Source organism: Oncorhynchus nerka, linkage group LG14 (assembly GCF_034236695.1).
Source record: "Oncorhynchus nerka isolate Pitt River linkage group LG14, Oner_Uvic_2.0, whole genome shotgun sequence".
In the NCBI taxonomy this organism is placed as follows: domain Eukaryota; kingdom Metazoa; phylum Chordata; class Actinopteri; order Salmoniformes; family Salmonidae; genus Oncorhynchus; species Oncorhynchus nerka.
In genome coordinates this window covers 73,745,525-73,770,892 of record NC_088409.1, presented here as the reverse complement: position 1 = coordinate 73,770,892, position 25,368 = coordinate 73,745,525, and the positions used below count along the sequence as shown (strand labels likewise).

Sequence of the window (25,368 nt, the reverse complement as noted above, 5' to 3'; positions counted from 1 at the left end):
ATTACCTGACAAAGCACACACCCTTCCCCTCCCAACAGTCTGTTCAGTAGTCCCCACTCAGCTGGCTGCTTGTTTGAAAAGCTTCAGAGAGCTGAGGGCTAATTGAAAGTGGTGAATTATTTTTAGAGATCCGTCTGTAAAGGGCCGGTGTGGAGACGAGACCAGGAGCACAGACACCATCACTACCCAGCCATGTCGAGGGAACTGAAGAGAAGACATGGTTATGGATCCAATGAGCTAATCCACACACACAAACACTTCTCCACTCTCATCCACACATTCAACCACAGAAGTCCCAGAATGTGGGCCATTTGAGGGCTTGAAACAAGTGTCAGAGAGCGGAAAGTAGCCTCAGATAATTTCCCCCCAACCCTGTGCAGTGCGAGCAGCCAAGAGCAACTCTTTGAAGCTGTTGGAAGTTAATACGATCCCTCCTGCACCCAGGCTTTAAAGGCTGACATGCTAAAAGTCGTTTCACAGAATTCACACACTGTTATATTTTTATGAAATGATGATGGCACCACAGGAACCTCTGATATTCTCACACAGACAGATGGCCAGGGGACTTCCTGAAGTAACGTCCAAAGCACAGTCTTTGTACCAGACGTGACTCACACTGTGATCCCCAATGGTGGTGAGTAAGTACCAGGACATCCTGAATCTGAACTATCCCAACCTCACCTTACTGTGACAGGAGTGGAGAAGAGGGCACCTAAGGTCCTGGCCTGGGGATAAATAAAGCCCATATTCATCTACCTCCTGCAATTTCTTTAGCTCACCTTAAACAATGTTGTTAAATGACTAACCATTATGCTCTATGGTTACTACCGTAATAATTGTTACATTCACATTTTAAACATTTAGCAGACACTTATCCAGAGCAAACTACATTGAGTGCATACATTTTCATACTTTACTGTTACTGCTACATTCCTATTCTGGGACAGTGCCATTTATTTTCATAATTGTAATGCTTCAGGGATATACAGATTAAGAGATTAAGAATATCCTCAGAATATTCAGCACTGTATTTTTAAGTGACAGTAATCTCAATATTTAGCATTTAGCAAGAGTGCAGCTTTAGTCCAGTCGTAGTGGCCATCTGTTAATGTTTTGAAGTGGGGAGATGGGAGAGTAGTCATGGCAATAATAGGCTGCTTTGCATCGTGTGGCCCTTGTCATTCAGTTCACTATGGACACCACTAGACTAAACATCAAGTCAGTGATCAGATTCACTGAACATTCTCAAGGCAGGATGGAGTAGGGTTGACAGGATTGGGGAGGAGTGTAGGGAGAAGGTGAGGATGGAGGGGGCACTCTAAAGGTGACGTGGGGGACAGGGTTGAGAGGTTGGGCAGAGTTGTTGGAGGGACAGGTTGACTTCAATTGGGATGAATCTTGCCCTTGAGACAGAACTGAGCGATATCCGCTAGATGAGCCAGCTGCAAAGTCAAAATTGTCTATATTGTAAAAATGTGATTTTTGTTCTTAATTTGTTAGAGTTAGGAATTAGATGTGGTGTGGTTAAAGGTTAAAATATGTTTTTATGACTTTGTGGCTGTGCCAGCTAGTGACCACTCTGCAGAACAAGATTTATGACGAAAAACCACTAACCAGAGGACATAGTGGCAAGCTGTGTACAGCAGCGCAAGGCAGCTCCCGCTCAGCCCAGTCAGAGCTCTTCTCTGTCCTGGCACCCTCCTCCCCTTTCCTACTAGCACTGACTTTGCTAATAACATATTTATTGAGGGAAAATGTATCTGCTACGAATGTGATATGTAGTCGTCTTACCTAGCCATCTTGAGATAAACACACGAATTGTAAGTCGCTCTGGATAAGAGCGTCTGCTAATTTACTAAAATGTCAATGTAGATGGAGATGTATATGGGATGGGAGCCTGGCAGGCAAGTGAAAGTGTTCTAGCTGAGAGCAGGTCCTAGAGTAAAGTGACCTGATGGTCAGTCAGTCATTGTTCTTTTGTCTCAGTACAGTAGGAGAACACCCATTAGAGGTGGTCTAATCCTATCTCTCTGCTACTGCCGTGTCATGGCTAATAGAGCCAGTGGGCGCCTGTCGAGAGGAAGGATTGATTTAATCCAGCCATTGTCTGTGTTTACTGAGGTTAAAGAGGGACTCAGGCAGTGCCAGGTCTCCTGAGCTTGTTGTGTTTCAATGGTTGGACGAGTGGTCAACTCATGCCTACAAATTCACCCTTAGGCACTTGTTAAAGCCAACTTGATTATTCAAAATCTCGAATCCTTAATGTAAATGATTATGACAAGAAAAAATGAGTTACGTATTGTAGTAACAATAAAGAGAGTTTAAATGAACAGTTTGGCCACTGCGATATCTGTCCATACAGAAAACATCTCTCCTGTATTTCTTCTTCAGGGTTTAAAGAAGAGACCAGTGGCAGAGTTGTAGTGTAGAAGAGGCCAAGAAACAAGCTGCAGTCCAACATGTCAGTCCTTCATAATCCTCCCATCAGGAGAAAGAGAGACATCTGGCCCTAAAGCCTTTCAAGCAAGTTTGATTTTTTATTTGTCCTACTTTATTTTAATCCAGCTCAAAGAACGCGGCTGTTTGCTCCCTCAGACAGACATTCACATTCATGGCTTTGAAATAGATACCGCTTTCCTCTTCTTCTTACATAAAGGCTAACCGACAGAGCAGAACACTGCTATTTCTGGGAGGAATATGTGAATGGATTCATACACAATATCTCATTATCTAGGCGCTTCAACAGCCCTGCTATTCAGCTGGTCGCTTACAGCTTATTCATGCCAACAACAAGAACACAGCCAGCAATAATTGACTGTTTAGTATTTCCATACCCGACATGAAAGTTATTCTGAGGAAGTCAAATTAAGCAACAGTGTCTAGTTATACTGAAGCCTGAGTTGTGGACCCCGAAGGCGAAAAACATTTAAGCATGAAATACATGTCACTTCGGATGCATTTGTGCAGTGAAGGGACTGATTGTGTGGAAGGAATGAACTGTGTAGAAATCTAAATTCGACAACCCTGTTGAGGTAATACTCTACTGTAGCCAATCCCCATGACAGTCAGGGCAGGGTGGGGTGTCATGGTTCAGAGGTCAGTTCTAGGCATGCCTACATGCCACAGCAATTCAATGTATCTTTCCTCTGAGCTACTCCCAAGCCAGGAGTTGCATTGATCTCAGAGTGATTTCACTATCGTTACCATGGTAGCAATTCAGTACTAATAAATCATAATCAACATATTCACCAGCTACCCAGAGGCACCAGACCTAGGACAATAGTCATTACTGCAGTTAGTCACCGTTAGAGTGCTTGCATCTAGGTGATGCATAGCCTTACTGGTAGGACTGTCATCTCCGACTACATCTCCACTGGCTGAGGAGAATTCATCATCAAAAACAGCAATATAACTGTGGTGCTTAAATGTTTTCCTCTGGAAGCTGTTCTGCTCTAATATTTTTAGTTTTTCTCTAATATTTAATGTTCTGCCGCTTATGAGTGTGGATATATCACTCAGTGTGGAAGCTGAACTAAAGCTGGCCCTATTTTTGAACATGAGCTGTGGAAGTCAGTGAGCCATGAGCAGTTAGAGGCTGAGGAGGCCTGGCTGGCTCTGTGCTCTGGTAGAAGATAAGATGCAGGCAAATTGCTGTTTTGTGTTTTTAAACGAGGAGACATTCCCTCATCTGTTACGCTCCTTTTCCTAATCAGCACACTCTGCTAATCCATTTCCTAACGGCAGAAAGGACCTGCATTCAGCCCAGGGTCACGCCACACTGCCACAATTACAAGGAGAAAGAGGCAAGTGATGCAGTTGTCACTAGTTACCACAGACACAAAGTCATAATTTAAAAAATAAAATAATAATAATGTTAGTTATGGTTAAGCAAAAGGTTACAGTGTGGTTAAGGTTAGGGTTAAAATCAGATAAAAAATATATAAATTGTAGAAATAGGCAGGGTTTATGACTGTGACAACTATAGTGATGACCACGTGAGCCTAAGGGCCACAATAATAGACAAGTCTCTCCAAATGGTCATATTTTCAGAAGTTCTAGATAGCAGATGAAAGCCTGTCCTCTACACCTGTTGTGCTTTGAGAGAGACAAAGAGACAGAGAGAGAGAGACATAGAGAGAGACAGGTCATGGGGTGACATTGACAGCAAGTAAAATGACAAAGACTTACTGGCTACTTCCAGTGAAGCGTTTCGACTGACAGCCTCTCCAAGGTAGTTACGTGCCACACAGGTGTAGACGCCCTCATCTGGTTTGGAGCGTCGTCCGTGGACGATACGCAGGAAGAAGAGGGAGCCGCTGGGAAGGAGCATTCGGTGAGATCGAGGGTCATCCCGGTCCGTTTCCACCCGCTCCCTGTCCTTGTACCACTCCACAGTGGGGTTAGGCCGCCCCTCTGCCTTACAGTTGAGGGTTGCGGGTTCCCCCTTGGACACGATCAAGTCAGAGGGGTCTTCCAAGATCCGAGGTGAGCTGTCCTCAAAACGTGCACGGGACCCTGTAAGGTGAAAGAAGTTTACTATCCATGCAGCTGTCTATCATACTGTAGCCCAAACCTGCAATCTCTGAAAGAAAACATCACAACACAATGTAATCCCATTGTGGAAAAAGGCAGTAGAAAAGCTCTGTGGCAGGCTAACCCAAATCCATCTCCACTGACATGGACGTATAGATGCATGAAGTCTGAGGGAGAGACAGATGGGTTGGACAATAATAGAGAAATGTCTGTCACTCACCACTGAGATCTGATGCACCATGATAGTAAAGCTGACAACAAGGATCAGAACTTTGGTACTGAAGAGCTCATGCTGTTGTTGTTGTTGTTGTTTCTTCCCACTCGGTAGAGATAAATCACATCTTTATTGTACCTTCTGGGCCTCTGTTATTCTAGTGTTTAACAAAACACCTTATCAGACATTCCCTTGAGCATAGGTAAGTAAGTATCCTGCTTGTATACTCTTCACACTGTAATGACTTCTAGCCTTTTAACCAACTTTGTTCGTCCATTGAAATGTCATTTGTCAGTAATGGTTGGTAGCCTGCTGAAGAAGACAGGTTTTATTCTGATGGGGTATTTTCAAAGGAGGAAGAAGCCACAGGAGATGGTAATGGCCAATCTCAATGTCAGTCAGGATTTCAGCATGGAAGACATGAAGGCCAGTGACATGGTAACTAAAACAAGACAGAAAGAGAAAGCCAATAGAGATTGAAGTGGGTAGAATATCAGAGAGAAAGAGAGGGAGAAAGAGAGAGGAGAGAGAGAAAGCTCTCATATAGCCCTCCCTCTTGGGAACCATTACTGTTACCCTCTTCTGTATGGGAGAAGAGTACTTCTCCAAGCCAAGGGCTTTAGCTAAGCTTTTAGAGTAGATGGCTCAAACAATGTGTACTACAGTTTTGGGTCTGGAATATGTATAATTCAAATTAAGAAAAAAAGCCAATGTGCAGTGATTGACCAGATGTATCTTATTTTTTTACAATCAAAAGTAATTCTCTATGGATCTCCTTTGTTTAATTATATTCTTATGTTTTTCTGTCCATCTGTTGTCTTTTGGTTACTTGTTTGCCTGTTCTTTTTAAACTACTTCAACCGAATAGCCCAGGAAATGCAACAGTTAAGATTTTTTGAATTTGAATGTTCACCATGCCATTGAATATCGTGTTAGAGTTATTTTTACTGCAGTCAGTCTATAAATCTCCATTGAAGTGAAAATCTTAAATTACCAGAAGTGTATGGTGGGGAGGAGCATACAACAACCAATTCACATACAATGCGCTCCATAAGTATTGGGACAGTACATTTTTTGTTGTTATTTTGGCTCGGTACTCCAGCACTTTGGATTTTAAATGATACACTGACGAGGAGGTTAAAGTGCAGACTATCAGCTTTAATTTGAGGGTATTTTTTATCCATATGAGGTGAATCATTAACAAATTACATATTTTTTTAAATAGTCCCCCCATTTTAGGGGACCAAAAGTATTGGAAAAGAATTCACTTCATATGTGTATTAAACTAGTCGAAAAGTTACGCATTTGGTCCCATATTCACAGCATGCAATACCTACATCAAGTTTGTGACTCTACACATTTGTTGGATGCATTTGCCATTCGTATTGGTTGTGTTTTAGATTATTTTGTTCCCAATACAAAATATATCACGAAGAACTGCAAAAGTGTTGCTAATGCTCTCCACTTTCTGGAGGACTGAGTTTTGTCCTCCCCCCTTAAAAGATTTAGATGCACTATTGTAAAGTGGCTGTTCCACTGGATGTCTTAAGGTGAACGCACCAATTTGTAAGTCGCTCTGGATAAGAGCGTCTGCTAAATGACTTAAATGTAATGTAAATGTTTTGAAATCATTGGAATGCCTCAATTATTTTATCATTTCACTTTTGGAGCTCACTGTACATAATGGCTTCTACACTAGAGTCGTTACATCTGAAAAGTGTGTATAAATCCAAGCTTTTAGCTGTAAGCAGATTTTTTTTTATGACCTCATTTGATGCACATCAGAAACACTGACCAACATGCCATGAACCTGAGGAAAACACCCAAACAACAATCCCACCATGGTAGCTGTACCAGCTAAAACCCACAGGTTACACACGAGGGCAGCTAATACTAATGCAGGATGCGGATGAATGCTTGAATAGCGCCACATAAAATCAGTTCTTTGCCTGATTCTGTATTTCTTTTCTCCAAAATTCCATTTTGTTTCTCCTATCAAATTCACATGACATTTTATTTTATTTTTATAGAAGAACAACAACATTGCATGTTCTAAGTCCACAACAATGTTTAAACCACACAAGGAGGCTATTTTTTTAACTCTGAGAAATGTTACCCTTAAATGCAAGTGTGCACCAGAAAGAAACCTGTGTTTGGTTAAGAGGTGTTGCTGTAGCGCTCATGTGAATGCAGAGTTTGCAAAACAAATGGCCACTGGATTGACACAAATAGTCATGATATCATTCTGCCTGGTAGGCATAGGCTACTTTGTAGTTAACATTTAAGTGAGAAGATTTTTGGGAAAGCCTTTCCATCTCTAACAGAAGAAGGTTATCATTAGCATCATTGCTAAAGGCTATACAAAGTGTAGACATATGCACGCACAACACACAGGGGCATTCCTGTGCCGTTTCAGAAAGTTGCAGGAAAATATGAATCACTGATGCATTTTGTTCATGTCTTATGATTCACTGCATTTCCTAATAAGTCCAATAAAACATTTGAATATTGTTTAATTCCGTTTTAAAATGTCTGGATTCCATGATTCCATCTGCAACTAAAATGTTATAGGGCCCTAATATCTGAGGAGTTGTAGCACTTTTAATGCTCATTGAATTCAATATTATTCCTAACAATTCCACAAATTCAAATACTATTCCCTCGGGCTGAACATTTCACTGTTCAGACAGCCAAGCAAAAATGATTTAAAACAAATCCTATTCTATTTTTGATACTAAGTTCTTTAATTTCTGGGAAATAACTGGGAAATGTATAAATATTCAAATCCAATACAATTCCAAATATTAAAAGGTTTTCACAATTCCAATTCAAACAGTCTAATTCAAATTCAATGATTTGAATTCAACGTTAATTCAGGAATTCCAATTTTTAAATAAATTGGAATTGACCCCAACCCTGGTACTTACATCATAGCAGAAGCAACAGGCCAGGCCATAAAGCTTTTGTGTTTTACAATTTTGTTGTGGAAAAGCACACAACTCAGGCATAGCTGAAAGGCTATGTGACAAACAGAAGCAGCAAACTGCTGTGACAAGTGTACTGTATAATCAGTGCAAACTCTGTGGCACCAAGGGCACCTGTGAAGTTGCTTTGATGAATAAATCAGGCTGTTTGATTTACACTGAACAAAATTATAAACTCAACATGTAAAGTGTTGGTACCATGTTTCATAAGCTGAAATAAAACATCCCAGATAGTTTCCATTTTCACAAAAAGCTCACTTCTCTCAAATGTTTTACAAATTTGTTTACATCCCTGGAAGTGAGACTTTTTCCTTTGCTAAAATAATCCATACACCTGACAGGGGTGGCATATCAAGAAGCAGATTAAAGGCACGGTCATTACATAGGTGCACCTTGTACTGGGGGACAATAAACAGACACTCTAAAATGTGCAGTTCTGTCACACAACACAATGCCACAGATGTCTCAAGTTGAGGGAGCATGCAATTGGCGTGCTGATTGCAGGAATGTCCACCAGAGCTGTTGCTAGAGAATTTAATGTTCATTTATCTACCATAAGCCGCCTCTGTCATTTTAGAGAATTTGGCAGTACATCCAACCGGCCTCACAACTGCAGACCACATGTAAGCACGCCAGCCCAGGACCTTCACATCCGGCCTCTTCACCTGCAGGATCGTCTGAGACCAGCCACCTGGAATTTCTGCACACACTGTCAGAAACCGTCTCAGAGAGGCTCATCTGCATGCTTGACCTGACTGCAGTTCGGAATCCTTAATGGAGGAATCCCTACCTTTCTTTAAGGTATCTGTGACCAACAGATGCAACTGCACAGGGCAGATGGCAGACAGCGTTGTGTGGACGAGCGGTTTGCTGATGGTGGTGGTGGTGGGGTTATGGTATGGGCAGACATAAGCTATGGACAATGAACACAATTGCATTTTATCGATGGCAGTTTGAATGCACAGAAATACCATGAAGAGAGCCAGAGGCTCATTGTCTTGCAATTCATCTGCCACCATCACCTCATGTTTCAGCATAATGCACGGCCCCATGTCACAAGGTCCTGTACACAATTACTGGAAGCTGAAAACACTCATTGAGCATGTTTGGGATGTTCTGGATCGACGTGTATGACAGCGTGTTCCAGTTCCTGCCAATATCCAGCAACTTCGCATAGCCATTGAAGAGGAGTGGGGCAACATTCCTCAGGTCACAATCAACAGCCTGATCAACTCTATGCAAAGGAGATGTGTCGCGCTGCATGAGGCAAATGGTGGGCACACCAAATACTGACTGGTTTTCTGATCCACACCCCTACCTATTTTTTAGGTATCTGTGACCAATAGATGCAAATCTGTATTCCCAGTCATATGAAATCCATAGATTAGTGGTTCATTTATTTATTTAAATTGACTGATTTCCTTATATGAACTGTAACTCAGTAAAATCCTTGAAATTGTTGCATGTTGCATTTATATTTTTGTTCGGAAGAAGTTTGTGGGGCGGAAGTTGAGTGCACCTTTTAAAGACAAAATCACAGGCAATCAACCAAGCTTGCTGTTTGTTACGAAGAGAAAAACATGTCTCTGAGAACAGAGGCTTCTAAAGCAGTAAAACATTTGATTATCCTTTGTTTCATTTCCATCTTGTGTTTTTCTTGTCCATCTTATTTTTTGTTTACTGGTTTGCCTGTTGTTTTTAAACTGCTTCAACCGAATAGCCAGTCCCACAATGCAACAGTTAAGACTTTCTGAATCCGAATCTGAATGTTGTGTTATTTTTACTGCGGTCCGTCTATAATCTCCTGTGGAATGGAAACCTTCATTACCAGAAGTGTATGGTGGGGAGGAGCATACCGCAACCTATTGACATACATGCTAGCTGCTACACTATAGTAGTTACATCTGAGGCGTGTGGACAAATCCAAGCTTTTAGCTGTAAGCAGATTTGTTTTATTTATGACAGGCAATTCCAAGGTAACGGAATTACGCTGAAACTCAGATGTCACTTTTAAAATGTATACCAAACAAAAATGTATTTAAAAGTTGAACAAACCATATGGTTTGTGCTGTTTGTGCCGTCATTCTGTTACCAAACTTTGCATCTGCACTGTTTTTCAAGTAAATGTGTTTTTGTCACATTTTTGGTGGAAGTCCTTGTGTATAGGATTGTGTTGTTTGGCATACATTTTAAAGTGAGATTTTTTGGGGGGGGAATCTCAGCGTAATTCTGTTACTGTGGAATTACCCTGAACTCAGAAACACTGACCAACATGCCATGAACCTGAGGAAAACACCCAAACAACAATCCCACCATGGTAGCTGTACCAGCTAAAACCCACAGGTTACACACGAGGGCAGCTAATACTAATGCAGGATGCGAATGAGTGTTTGTAATATCAGATGAGCTGTAGCACCTTCAATCTCTTTCATTGCTTTCATAACGACAAAAAGCAAGGCAACAGAAAAAAACGAACATTTGAAAATATTATTGCACAGTTTAAACTATTCCCCTCTCGACTCATCTCTCTGCAGCCTTCATCATGACACATTCCATCGCTCTTTCCCTTTTTCAACTCTAATACAATTCCAGCTGAGTTGTTGTTATGGCCAGTCTCATCTCCCCTATGGTTCACAGATGCTGGGACTTGATCTGCATATTTGGCTGAGTTCCCCCACAAGAAGTTAAATCAGACAATAGAGAGTCTCTGCTGCTTTCCCATAATGCCATTCTCTGGGATTACTGAGAGCTAATGGGTACTTACATCATAGCAGGAGCAACAGGCCAGGCCATAAAGCTTATGTGTTTTATAATTTTGTTGGGGAATAGCAGACAGCTCAGCCATAGTTGAAAGGCAAACACCTTTATCTGGCTGTGTGACAACCAAAAGCAGCACAATCCTGTGACAAAATCAAACTCCTGTGACAAGTGTATCATCCATGCAAACTCTGTGGCACCAAGGGCATCACAACACCTGTTCTCTCAGAAGATGCTTTGACGTATACTGAACAAAAATATAAAATGCAACATGTAAAGTGCTGGTCCCATGTTTCATGAGCTGAAATAAAAGATCCCAAAAATGTTCCATACATCACCTTTGGAAATATAATCCATCCAACTGACAGGTGTGGCATATCAAGAAGCTGATTAAATAGCATGATCAGGTGCACCTTGTGCTGGGGACAATAAAAGGCCATTAAAATGTGTAGTTGTGTCACACAACACAATGCCACAGATGTCTCAAGTTGAGGGAGCGTACAATTGGCATGCTGACTGCAGGAATGCCCACCAGAGCTGTTGACAGAGAACTGAATTTATCTACCATAAGCCGCCTCCAACGTCATTTAAGAGAATTTGGCAGTACGTCCAACCGGCCTCACAACCGCAGACCACTTGTAACCACGCCAGCACAGGACCTCCACATCTGGCTACTTCACCTGCAGGATAGTTTGAGACCAGCCACCAGGACTGCTGATTAAACTGTGGGTTTGCACAACCAAAGAATTTCTGCACAAACTGTCAGAAACCATCTCAGGGAAGCTCATCTGCGCGCCTGTCGTCATCACTAGGGTCTTGACCTGACTGCAGTTCGGCGTCGTAACCGACTTCAGTGGGCAAATGCTCACCTTCCATGGGCACCGGCACGCTGTAGAAGTGTGCCCTTCACGGATGAATACCAGTTTCAACGGTACTGAGCAGATGGCAGACCGTGTGTATGGCGTCGTGTGGGCAAGCGGTTTGCTGATCTCAACGTTATGAACAGAGTGCCCCATGGTGGCAGTGGGGTTATGGTATCAGCAGGCATAAGCTACAGACAATGAACACAATTGTATTTTATCGCTGGCAATTTGAATGCACAGAGATACCGTGATGCGATCTCGAGGCCCATTGCCATGCAATTCATCTGCTGCCATCACTTCACGTTTCAGCATTATAATTCGAAGCCCCATGCTGCAAGAATCTGTACACAATTCCTGGAAGCTGAAAATGTCCCAGTTCTTCCATGGCCTGCTTACTCACCAGACATGTCATCCATTGAGCAAGTTTGGGAAGCTCTAAATTGACAGCGTGTTCCAGTTCCTGCCAATATCCAGCAGCTTCCCACAGGAGTGGGATAACATTCCTCAGGCCACAATTAACAGCATGATCAAATCTAAGGAAATTTGTTGGTGGTCACACCAAATACTGACTGATTTTCTGAACCACGCCCCTACCTTTTTTTAAAGGTATCTGTGACCAACAGATGCATATCTGTATTCCCAGTCATGTGAAATCGATAATTTAGGGCCTAATGAATTTATTTCAATTGACTCATTTCTTTATATGAACTGTAACTCAGTAACGTTTTTGAAATTGTTGCATGTTGCGTTTATATTTCTGTTCAGTGTATAATCAGGATGTTTGCTTTATGAAGAAAAAGGAAAGCCGCACACTCAGATGCAATAAATGTATTAATACATTTCCAATGTTGACAGCTGGGCCCTGATTTCATTGGTCAATTTACAAATATCAACAGTACATATAAAAAGCATGAATGGATAACATATGATCATAGATACAATTAGGCTACATCATATAGGCCTACAAAACATAATATAATTTACAATGGATAGCAAAAATCACAGGAATGGCTTCAGATCAAACTCTATGTCTTTAAATTAAAGATCCAGGTCGGTCTCTCATTTTAACAACATATTGTAAAAGTCTCCCCCTCTCCTAGGGAGTGTGACGTGTTCTATGCCGATATAACGAAGGGACAAAATAGGGTGGTTTGCTTCCAAAAAGTGGGCAGCAACTGAGTACGTCGAGTTTTTGCACCTAATGGTGCTACGATGCTCAGAGATTCTTTCTTTTAGTTCACATGATTTTTACCAAAAGGACAAATAAGATAAATAACTGCCTTAGTGGAGCACGTAATAACACCTTTGATTGGGATCTGTTTCCCTGTTTGGGGGTGTTTGAAGGATCTACATTTGTAAGGGCCATTTCATTGAACACTTGAGATGTTGTGCGGACGTATTTTGGTGTGGTAAATCAGAGTTTATCAATTGATCTCTGAGATTTCTGCCCTGCGAGAATAAAACCATCAGATCATCAGATCTTATCATGTGTCAATGTTTGTGAACGATTTCCTTAATTTGTTCAGAGCACTTAGTGTGTAGTGAGAACGCAAGAATGGTTATTTTTGCGAAACTGTCCTTGAAAGAGATCTTGTCTCGATTTGTTTTGGATTTCCTCAATGGCAGTATTGATCTGACCATTTCTGTACCCCCTTTCATAGAAATGTATTTGCATCGCAACCATGTTTCTGTCGAAGTGTGATTGTTTTTTGCAAATTCTTTTGATTCGACAGAACTGGCTGTAGGGCAAACTGTTTTTCAAGGGTTGAGGGCGACAGCTATCAGCCTTCAACAAACTGATACAGCCAGTGGGTTTCTTGTAAAAATCTGTGTATAGAACATTAACCTCACAAATAATCAAAAGATCAAGGAAACTGATTTGATGTGTTAGATTGTAAAGTAAATCTCAGGTTGTCAGAACCAGCGTTAAGAAAAGCATGGAATGCCTAGATCTGTTCTGCATCACACCTCCATAGAACTAAAATATCATCAATGTAGTGTCCAAATCATTTCTGAGAGGATTGAGAATTGACTGTTTCTCCATGTAACGCACATACATATTTGCATAGTTAGGAGCCATCGGGGATCCCATAGCAGGACCCTTCATCTGGATAAAGAAATCCTTTTGAAACATGACATAGTTGTATGAGTACTATTTCAGTCAATGTTATAAAGTATTTCCATTTTTTTTATTGAACCCTTATTTTACCAGGTAGTTGACTGAGAACACATTATCATTCACAGCAACAACCTGGGGAATTGTTACAGGGGAGAGGAGGGGGATGAATGAGCCAATTGGAAGCTGGGGATGATTAGGTGGCCATGATGGTATGAAGGCCAGATTGGGAATTTAGCCAGGACACCAGGGTTAACACCCCTACTCTTACGATAAGTGCCATGGGATCTTTTAGTGAAGACAGGGAGTCATGCACTGGAGGGTAGTTAATTTGGGTCACGTTGTAAGGCTGCTTTGATGTGTAATCAGGCTATGTTTGGTTTATGACAAGAAGATTGTGGGTGGCAGTTGAGTGCACCTTTCAAAGAGAGAAACATGAGCAACCAACCATGTTTGTGACAGAGAAAAACACGTATTTGCCGATATTGGAGGCTTTTATAAAGCGGTACAAACATTCAGCTAATACTCATGGCCCATTTGGCCTGGATAGCATTCAACCACATGAAATAAATAGCATGGTGGGTCCTCAGAGGGTTCAATGTGCATATGGAATTCTTAAAAATGCTTTGGTGTGACTTGACTTGCCCCAAATTATAATTCTAGGTCAATCCTTGTTTCCAAATGAACTAACAAAATTAAACACACTAAGGGTGAACAGCTAAGGGAAGGGCATATTCCTGAATCCAAATGTCCACATAAATGAATAAACACAGAACAGAGCTAAATCTTAAATCTGTGCTATGTCACAAAATGCTCCCATCTGTGTTGATCCAATAAGTAGTTATGCAAGGTTTGTGTCATTATTGTAACACTACACACTGGAGAAATAATGTACATACACCCACTTCACAATCAGACTATTCCTTCACTCACTCAACACACGCCACACAGAAGAAGCTTCCAGTGCTATCAAATGCCAGAGTAGGAGTCTGGATTGTCCATAAGACTGAATTGTGGGCAACCTTGAAGTGTCTTCCAGAGGGAGGGGCCTATTGAATGAGAGGCTGTTGGCCTCAAACAAGGTGATCACTCTCTACCAGCCTCTCAAGGATATCTCCACGCAGCAGTGAAGGTTGTGTACAGAGTAACAGAGAATCTGTCTGGAGCACTGTAAAGTTTCCTGTATCTCTGGTAGGAAAGAAACTTAAAGCAAATAGCTAGCTCCTGTTATGGTCATACCTCATGATAGATGTTGTGCAGATTTCCAGAATGAAGCTGACACTCTCCCCTCGTTAGGTTAATAAAGCACTAACCTTGATGTAGTAACACAACTACAATACCATTTACATCTACAACTCGCATACTGTGAGACGGAGTCCAAAGAGCTAATCATTTTATAGATAATGTTTAACTCATTATGCAAGGATGATGAGTCTAAATAACATCCATCGTCATACACTGTAGATGTATTAAGATAGTAAAAGCTATTCATGGAGAACATGAAACATCCACAGCAGAGCAAGCAACCAAGCCCTGTCAGAGAGTGACAGCAAAATAGGCCAAGAACTATCTGATAGACAAGCTATTGAATTGGCCCTAATTGCTACTTCAGACACCCACCCACATATTGGCTCATGGCTTCTCATACACTTCTGTCTTACTAAGCAGGCAGAGTTAGCAGGAGAATAGCTTAGGGGAAGATCAAGCCCCATCTTTACAGCCCTGTTGATCAAGGCTATATTTGGCCTATGGCTGCTAGCTATGACATTACGTAATTGGGCTTCTTTCATTAATTAATATTTACAAATATTAAGCATGCGTCAGTGTCTTTCTTCCCCAGGGGCATAAGTGTACCCCCGTCATGCTAACATGGTGTGAAAACAACAAAACCAGAGGGAGAACTACGTCCTGCTTCACTTCAAATCCTGTTGTTGTTCAGGGTAAGAGTACCCCTCTAGGTCGGCGCTGGGAACACAACACTCCTCAAAACAGAGATGCTACATCCCAGACCCTGTTTCCTATATTTTTCGCAGTATACAAAAATCCGGAGAGACAGAGTGTACCTGTTGGGTAATAATGTATCTGGCAAACAAGGATACATTTGGCCACCACCACACACATTTGTAGGGGCTGCTTACCTTGGGGGCTGGTTGCTATCCACTGAGATTTATTCATTAAGATTTCACTTCTTGTATCATTTACATAATGCAATGGACCCAAAAGCCCTTGAGAAGCATTCGAGAGTCATAAGGAAAAAAGTTTGGTTACTCTTGGCACGCTGTCAAATGGTCTTTGAAGGGCACACTCAAGTAATGTTCTCAGTCTTAAACTTGTAGTGTTCCATTGACTCGTATGTTACAGTGCATTCGGAAAGTATTCAGACGCTCTCGACTTTGTCCACATTTTGCTACGTTACAGCCTAATTCTAAATATGTATTTTTTTTGTATCCATCTACACACCCCACAATGACAAAGCAAAATCAGGTTTTTAGAAATTTTGCAAATGTATTACAAATAAAAAAAACTTTAATATTATATTTACAGAAGTATTTAGACCCTTTACTCAGTACTTTGCTGAAGCACCTTAGGCAGTGATTACAGCCTCGAGTCTTCTTGTGTTTGACGCTACAAGCTTGGCACACCTGTATTTGGGGAGTTTATCCCATTACTCTCTGCAGATCCTTTAAAGCTCTGTCAGGTTGGATGGGGAATGTCACTGTACAGCTATTTTCAGATCTCTCCAGAGATGTTCGATGAGGTTCAAGTCCGGGCTCTGGCTGGGACACTCAAGGACATTTAGAAACTTGTCCCGAAGCCACTCCTGCGTTGTCTTGGCTGTGTGCTTCGCCCCAGTCTGAGTTCCTGAGCACTCTGGAGCAAGTTTTCATCAAGGATCTCTCTGTACTTTGCTCCCTTCACCCATCGCTCGATCCTGACTAGTGTCCCAGTCCCTGCCGCTGAAAAACATTCCCACAGCATAATGCTGCCACCACCATGCTTCACTGTAGGGATGGTGCCAGGATGCACCTGAGCTCAATTTCGAGTCTAATAGCGAAGGGTCTGATTACTTATGTAAATAAGGGATTTCAGTTTTTTTTTATACATTTGCAAAGAAATCTATACACGTATCTTTGCTTTGTCATGGGGGGGGGGGGGGGGGGGGTATTTAATCCATTTTAACAAAATGTGGAAAAAGTCAAGTGGTCTGTGTGTGTGCTACAGTCTCATATAGTTCCAATCTGAGATAGGGCCTTTGCTTGGCAGTTGCCCTTACTGCCCATGACTCATCTCAGTGATGTCATCAGAATGTCCCAGAAGCAGGACATTATTCAGTGATATGACTCAAGCCAGGCTGTGTACTACAGTAGTAGGCTGTGAGCAGACACTGTTCTTGTGGTTTCATCATCCAGACCAGAGACCATTTTCATTAAGTGCAGCTCTGAGAGGCTTTGGGTGAACCTGCAGCCATGATGTTTCACTAGCTAAGTAAGCAGGGGGAGGAGGATTTGGACAGATATCTCTGTTGGCTATTTCATTAACTGTCGCCTTCAGAAGGGTGTTTAGCATTGGATTAGTAGAACTCCAAGCACAACAAGTGCTCTAAATTTATTCAACTTAACTTCATTGAAATAGCAGTGATTTGTCGATACATGGAGTAAAACAATTTAATTCCAACCTGAATCAGATCTATCAGTCTGTGCGTGTGAAACACTCTGGTGAGGCAAGTTAAGTGCTGAGACTGCAATCAATATGTTAAGTTGTTAGCTCTGGCAACTCTGTCTTGCTCAATCTGCCTTCAATCGAATGCAATTTGGGGAGGATCCCTCTTTTTCACGAAGTCAAACAGAGACTTAGGAGGACACATGCAACACTCAAGTTCAAAAACAATTTAGGAAAGTATTGGCGTATTGATGGACACCAGAGAGAGAATGGAGACCATGCATTAACAGCCCTGTTCTCACAAAAAAGTAAGGTAGTACTGTTTTCAGAGACTGACTCTAAAAGTGGAGACCAAAGTCAACCAAGACCACTGCTGCTAACATGATAATGCATCATTGTCTTACATGCACCCCTGTAGTACACAAGTGTCTATCATTTGTGTCTTTAAAGTAAAAGCTTGTTTAAAAAAAACATGACTGTGGTTTCAATTGTACCCAAGTAGTTCATGTTTTTGACAACAATCATCCTGTCTCAGGGTCATTATTTTCAAATATTATAGTACTTATCCTTTCATCATAGGATTGCCAGTCTCTCAAAGGATCATAGGAATTCTTGAGGTCCTACAGTAGCCTATGACATAGATGTTCACAATGACTCAGGCAGCTGCATTGATGTCCCATGAGTCTGATGTGAGTCCCTGTCAGTGACAACACAATACTTCTGGTGGAAACATGCATAATAGAACTCAAGATGTGTGAAGCCTCTCACTCAATACACTTCATACCATATGGCACCAGTGGGATCTGAGGGGTGTCTGGGGGATAGAATGTCAATTACACACAGGCACGCACAAATGCATGAAAGCATGCACACACACGCACGCCTATGGCATCACATTTGATTAAAGAAAGAATTGTAAGTGATTTTTCATGAGTCACAAAACTTTGGGATTTTTAAATGAAAATAAATAAATATAGTGTTCAAAAAGTATTGAGGAAACAAATAAATATTGTAAAACAAAAATGAATCAAAAGTATTGAAAGCCTAAAACAAACTACAATACCGGTCAAAAGTTTTAGAACACCTACTCATTCAAGGATTTTTCTTAAATTTTAATATTTTGTACATTGTAGAATAATAGTGAAGACATCAAAACTATGAAATAACACATATGGAATCATGTAGTAACCAAAAAAGTGTTAAACAAATCTAAATATATTTTACATTTGAGATTCTTCAAATAGTCGCCCTTTACCTTGATGACAGCTTTGCACACTCTTGGCATTCTATCAACCAGCTTCACCTTGACTGCTTTTCCAACAGTCTTGAAGGAGTTCCCACATATGCTGAGCACTTGTTGGCTGCTTTTCCTTAAGTCTGCGGTCCGACTCATCCCAAACCATCTTGATTTGGTTGAGGTCAGGGGATTATGGATGAAAGGTCATCTGATGCAGCACTCCATCACTCTCCTTCTTGGTCAAATAGCCCTTACACAGCCTGGAGGTGTGTTGAGTAATTGTCATGTTGAAAAACAAATGATAGTCCCACTAAGCCCAAACCAGATGGGATGGCGTATCGCTGCAGAACGCTGTGGTAGCCATGCTAGTTAAGTGTGCCTTGAATTCTAAATAAATCAGACAATGTCACCAGCAAAGCACCCCCACACCATAACACCTCCTCCTCCATGCTTTACAGTGGGAAATACACATGTGGAGATAATCTGTTCACCCACACCGTGTCTCTCAAAGACAAGGCGGTTGGAACCAAAAATCTCCAATTTGGACTCTAGACCAAATGTCATATTTCCACCGGTCGAATGTCGATTGTTCATGTTTGGCCCCTTATTGGTGGTTTCCTTGCAGCAATTCGACCATGAAGGCCTGATTCACACAATCTCCTCTGAACAGTTAATGTTGAGGTGTGTCTGTTACTTGAACTCTTTGAAGCATTTATTTGGGCTGCAATTTCTGAGGCTGGTAACTCTAAAGAACTTATCCTCTGCAGCAGAGGTAACTCTGGGTCTTCCTTTCCTGTGGCAGTCCTCATGAGAGCCAGTTTCATCATAGCGCTTGATGGTTTTTGCGACTGCACTTGAAGAAACTTTCAAAGTTCTTGAAATGTTCCGTGTTGACTGACCTTCATGTCTTCAAGTAATGGACTGTCATTTCTCTTTGCTTATTTGAGCTGTTCTTGCCATAATATGGACTTGGTCTTTAACCAAATAGGGCTATCTTCTGTATACCCCCCTACCTTGTAACAACACTGAAACGCATTGAGGAAATATATTCCACAAATTAACTTTTAAGAAGGCACACCTGCTAATTGAAATGCATTCCAGGTGACTACCTCATGAAGCTGGTTGAGAGAATGCCAAGAGTGTGCAAAGCTGTCATCAAGGTAAAGGGATAATTCACTTTGATCACCATGTATTTCACCGTAACATGCCAATTATTTAGCTAACGTTTCTGCTCACAGGAAGCACGTCGAGACAGTGTGAATGACCAGTGCACCGGTGATGCATCGAGGTGCTTCCCACTGGGCAGCTGTATGGTCTTCTTCTATGAGGTTTAACGGCGGTTGGCATCCAATTTGTTACATTACCGCCACCTACTAGACTGGAGTACAACTCCCTTATACTTTGCTTGAAAAATAAAAATGTACTAAATAAATACCATACCATTTAACACTACACTCACTAATTTCAAAATTATATAAAATAAAATGAACACCACTCTACTCCACTTATTAAATGTATTTATTCCTACCTCATGCCATCACCCCTTAACACACCCTGTAACTCTTCTGATGTCAAGTCTCGCACACCTAAATACCTCTCTGCAGCTGCCATCTCAACCTAAATTTTCTGCGACTTCCGTTCCATCCCTGCAGTACAGTTGATAACCATTGCTATAACTCCAATCTTAATTAAACATATATCACTTTTTGGCCTATCCCCCTGTACTGGTATATCTCTACTACTCTCACCACTCCTCCCCCTTAACCCATCTTCACTGCCTCTGTATATGACAACTTCTGCACTACTCAAACACTGGAAACCTAAACCTGCCTCTCTCGCACGGGACATTTCTGATCCCCAGCTCCATGGGCACCCTTACAATTAACACATTCCATTACTTTCCCCAATACTACACATTCCTTTGTCTCATGCCCTTCTGCACACTTCTCACACCTTGGACCCTCCCTCCTACACTCTGCTCAGCTGTATGGTCACATGTCACCTGCAGTAGCTATGGCCAATTTGTTCCATCCCACTTGATTTTATTTTGAGTAGGGATGGTAGCCTACATGAGAAATAGCTTGTAATATTAGTAGTGACCATCTGGTTGGAAAGTCAGAGTTTCCAACCTCGAATTCTGAGTTGAAAACATTCTATTTAGTTTTATTCCCAGTTGTCTTAAACACGACATATGCTCTGCAAGCCGACAGTACGACACCTGGGCAGTGTCTTTCACTCCCGCTTGCGGAGCACTACTGTTCCGCAGTACAGCAAGTGATGTAGCTTGGTAGAGGATGACAGCGTTGATGATGCGTTCTGTGGGAGTGGTTGCTGAACTCTCACTCCAAAATGTATTGACCAACAGTATCCAATTTAGTTCGCTCCCTTCTAAACCCAACAGAGAAATTAAACAATTTAAGCGCTGGGGAAAGAAATATTGTAACCTTAGAAATGTGATTTGAAGAGCTTGAGAAATGCAAGCATGGGTGAGGAAAAGTTGCAAACAAAGCAGAGAAGATTGCTTGTAAGTAACCAGGTTTCCATCCAACCTTTTTATGTGAGTAAAGTACATGTCGGACTAAAATAACTACTACAAGCCTGAGTGGGCTCCCGGGTGGCACAGCGGTCTAAGGCACTGCATCTAAGTGCTAGAGGCGTCACTACAGACCCTGGTTTGATTCCAGGCTGTATCACAACCGGCCGTGATTGAGAGTCCCATAGGGCGGCGCACAATTGGCCCAGTGTCGTTAGGGTTTGGCCGGGGTAGGACATCATTCTAAATAAGAATTTGTTCTTAACTGACTTGCCTGGTTAAAAAAAAAAAATACCGCATTTACTTTGATGCAGCCTCCGCAGAAGTCAGAGCATTCATACTTCTTGTACTTTGCTGAGCTGTTGTCAAGGAAGTGAGTTTGTGTTATACAGGACCTCCCATCCCCACCTACCGTCACCCAATCATGTCAATGTGTAGCTATACGTTGTTACAAAATTTGGATAGAAATGGCGATGCGGAACGGAGCTCAATTTGGTCGCCACAAGCCTTCGGAAGATGCACAATTGCGTCACACCCTCCGTACTATATTACAAGAGCAAGGATAAATTAGCTTTAAAGCGCATGTGCCAATACCTGATGGAGACCCATCTAACTTATTTGTTATTCTGTACATGGGAATTTAACGGCAAAATGTATTTTTATGTGCACTACGTCACCACGCACAGGCTTTTATCTGCAACAAGTCAATTGATGTTAACATCTCTGCTGGGAAAATGTGCCTTTGTTTTTATGCAGATTTTAAAATATTCACATGAACATCTCTCTCCAATTGAATGGAAACCTAGCTAGTGCCATGAACACATTCAATTGAAAATAAAAATAATTTCTGTTTCTTTTTTTATCATTGATATAATTTATTTTTGGATTAGATTAGACTTTAGATTAGTTTTCGTTTACAAATTTAACATTTTGTCTAATTACTGTTTTCCTCTCAATATGTTTAGGACTTTACAATATATTGAATGTTCCATTTAAAAATTAAAAAGTATTTTGACTCATGAAAAATAACTCACAATAATGATTTAAAATCAAATGTGATTCCATACACTCCACAATACAGAGCTATGTTTTGGATAAAAGCAGTGTAATACAGTGATTTGCATAACATTGTGATGCATATATCCTTGTGATATAGCCTTTTAAAATGATAAATATAATGTAAAACAAAAATAAAGAGAAATCAACAGCTTGCATTACTTTTCATTGAATATTAATCCCAATCAAAACATTGTTCCTTAGCCTAGCCTACAGGTAACTGACAAAATAAAGGAAACATCAACATAGTGTCGTAATAGGGTGCTGGGACGTCACAAGCCACCAGAACAATGCGCCTTAGCATAGATTCTACAAGTGTCTGGAACTCTATTGGAGGGATGCAAAAACATTCAGCCACAATAAATTCCATAATTTGGTGTTTTGTTGATGATGTTGGAAAACACTGCCTCAAGGGCCACTCCAGAATCTTCCATAAGTGTTCAATTGGGTTGAGATCTGGTCACACACACACTAAACGCCCCTATGCACCTTTGAGAACCTGTTTCAGATCTCTTCTAGCCATGGTAGACAAAATAATGGGCAACTGGGAATTTTTATACACGACCCTAAGCATGCTGGGATGTTAATTGCTTAATTAACTCAAGAACCAAACCTGTGTGGAAGCATCTACTTTCAATGTATCTTGTAAACCTAGTTTAACGCAAGTGTTTCCTTTATTTTGGCAGTTACATGCACTTGATGCATCGGCTACACGTAAAAGTTGAAAAGATGGAAGAGTTCATATTGTAGTTTCTCTCTTACCCAATACGGTACAGATGATTGATACCGCCAATAGCAAGACATGCGTGGTATGTGTCTCCATATTCTTGTAGTTGGTCATTTTTGCGTTGTGACAGGTCGGTCTATGTCCAAGCTGGTTTTCAACCCTCAGTCACATTCAGTATCCAAATGTATCAAAGGTAAACAATTACAGTGCTTACTACAAGCTCAGCTGATGTTTTTTCTAACGGTTAAAATGACAACACAGAACTTCTTTGAAAACAGCTCTCCGGACCCCGTGACAATTTTGCCCGAAGAAATACATCGCCGCATCACTTCGCCCCGCACATTATGCACGCAAAATCATAATGAAATCATATTGTAGCGAAACGTCCTCAGCGAAACAAGAAATCGATACGTAAATATATTGATCTATAAAATATAAACAAGACAGCTTCGTCGGAGAAGTTGCGCTCCCCCGCTCACATCTCTATATGTGTGCCTGAAATAACAGACCACCACTTTACGAATGGCACCCGACGCATGCTGAATCAACTGCGTACACAGCTCTCAGCTACAGATGCGAGGATGTATTCTTAAAGAGACAGGAGCGACATCTGTGCAGGCTCTGACCTTGCCACTTCAAATCCCTCTGCTGCGCTACGCATGGCTAGATGACCGTGAGATGATTCACAATCTAAAGGTCTGTGTTTCGGCCATGTCAATCTTTACAGTAATTGCAGGTGTCAGTTTCCCCAACTCATATGGGCCTAACATCGTATGGCAAAGCAATTATAGGTAATTCAATAAACATAATCCTAGCCTGTCAATTGGCTGAAATGATTAATGTCATGTGTTGCCTTTAAGTAGGCTAACACAAATGGATGAAAACTACATCACAGAAGGCATATGTTGTTATTGACCAACAGAACTGTAATCAAGGGGATAATGATGAGGATTATTATGGTTGTGACTTTAATAATTTACTAAATGATCTCTGCTTCTCCTCCTGTTGAAGAGAATTCTAATCATAATGATGATGATAAAGGATAATGATATTGTGCTGCTGCTACAGTACATGTACTGCTGCTGATGATGAAGATAGCCTTCCACTGTGATCCACAGTCCAGAGCAGCTCAGCCCTTTAACACTGTCTCCCACCGAGCCTCCACAGACCCCAGATTCCATAGTGATTTATTAAACAGATGCGGGTTCACACCCACTCCTCCTCTCTCTCATTGATCTGCAATATGCCTCTCACACAGCCTCTGGTGCTTGTACTCTCTGGGGAGAAGGACACCCTGCTCCCCAGGGCAGGCTCAATTTCTCTGCCTCCACCCCAGCCTCTGTGTGCCCCTGCCCCTTGCCCTCTCAATGCATTGTCTCCATGTCTCTTACTGAGAGCCCAACATGATGGAGAGTGCTCATGGACTACCAGGCGCCTACTCTCCCTTTGTCCCCCTGAATTGGGCTGGAAATTGGGCAACAGAAGTGGTCCAGACGCCTGTCCCGGCCACAACAGCATTAACCCCCAGGTCCAATGGAAGCGTGGACCTTATCAAAGTCTACAAAGCTAAACAGAGCAAATGGAAACATCTCATCAGGAATCTTAGTGGCATCATTGGGTGTCACTCAATATTTAAACAACAACAAATGGCACCAGTGGACACTGTCTCTTCAGGTGTTGGAGGTTATCCATGCACTCATGCCCAATTCTTAGGGATTTCACTCATGATGCAGTCAAAATAAATACATTACTTTTTGTGCCTTTGTATATAATGTATATCATGTATATAAATGTTTATATTTATGTATTTTTACCTGAGAGCAGTTGTTGTTTTCTTGGAATTCAGCCATGTGCATTTAGGTAGAGGCCATTGATGTATTTTCGATTTATGATCAAATAATGTTGTTAATTGTAATATCCAATGGTCCCAAGCTATGTTGAAAGTCAATTGATCCCTCTGCATGGGGTAGAGTATGTGGATGGTGGGGAAAGTGTGGCGGGGTACAGATGGTGGGACAGGCTAGTGAGTTTGACTCCGGTAAAGAATGTGAGATTCAGCTGTCCACCCTGAGCCCTGATCTCATGTCTCTCAGATCATCGTCTGGCTCCATACCATAACCTGGAAACCCAATCCAGAGACAAGACTCTACAGACAACTACATTTTCCCTTTTACACAAACTCTTCAGTATATCCCCCCCAAAAAGATGGCGCCGACAGAGATGGTCGCCTCGCTTCAAGTCCTTACGAAACTATGCAGTAATTCGCTTTTTAATGTATTATTTCTTACATTGTTAGCCCAGAAAATTTTAAGTCTTATTACATACAGCCAGGAAGAACTATTTGATATAAGAGCTACGTCAACTTAAGAACATTACGACCAGGAATACGACTTTCCCGAAGCGGATCCTTTGTTCGGACCTCCACCCTGGACTTTGGATCTTATCCCAGAGGCCGACCCAAAACAACGTTGTCGCCACAGGAGAGGCAGACGGAGCGGCCTCCTGGTCCGACTTAGAAGGCGAGCACAACATCCACAGCTTCTTAGTATATTAGTCACCATTGTCCAGTCTGTAGACAACACAGTGGACGAAATTAGGGCACAAGTTGCCTTCCAGAGAAACATCAGAGATTGTAACATTCTCTGTTTCACGGAAACATGGCTCACTCGGGATATGTTGTCAGAATCG

At 41.6% G+C, this 25,368-nt stretch overlaps 1 protein-coding gene across 2 annotated transcripts in view; it reads right to left on the bottom strand.

Annotated features, from left to right (window-relative positions):
- Nucleotides 1-23,212, bottom strand: part of LOC115141859 (roundabout homolog 2-like) — a 49,830-nt gene extending 26,618 nt beyond the window's left edge. For both annotated transcript variants that reach the window (XM_029681153.2, XM_065000369.1), the window contains exons 1-2: nucleotides 22,716-23,212; nucleotides 4,189-4,515 (exon numbers count right to left, since the gene is read on the bottom strand). In XM_029681153.2, coding sequence (XP_029537013.2) covers nucleotides 4,189-4,515; nucleotides 22,716-22,794 — 406 coding nt within the window. In that variant the 5' untranslated portion in view covers nucleotides 22,795-23,212. The remainder of the gene's footprint in view (nucleotides 1-4,188; nucleotides 4,516-22,715) is intronic.
- Between the last annotated feature and the right edge of the window lie 2,156 nt (nucleotides 23,213-25,368).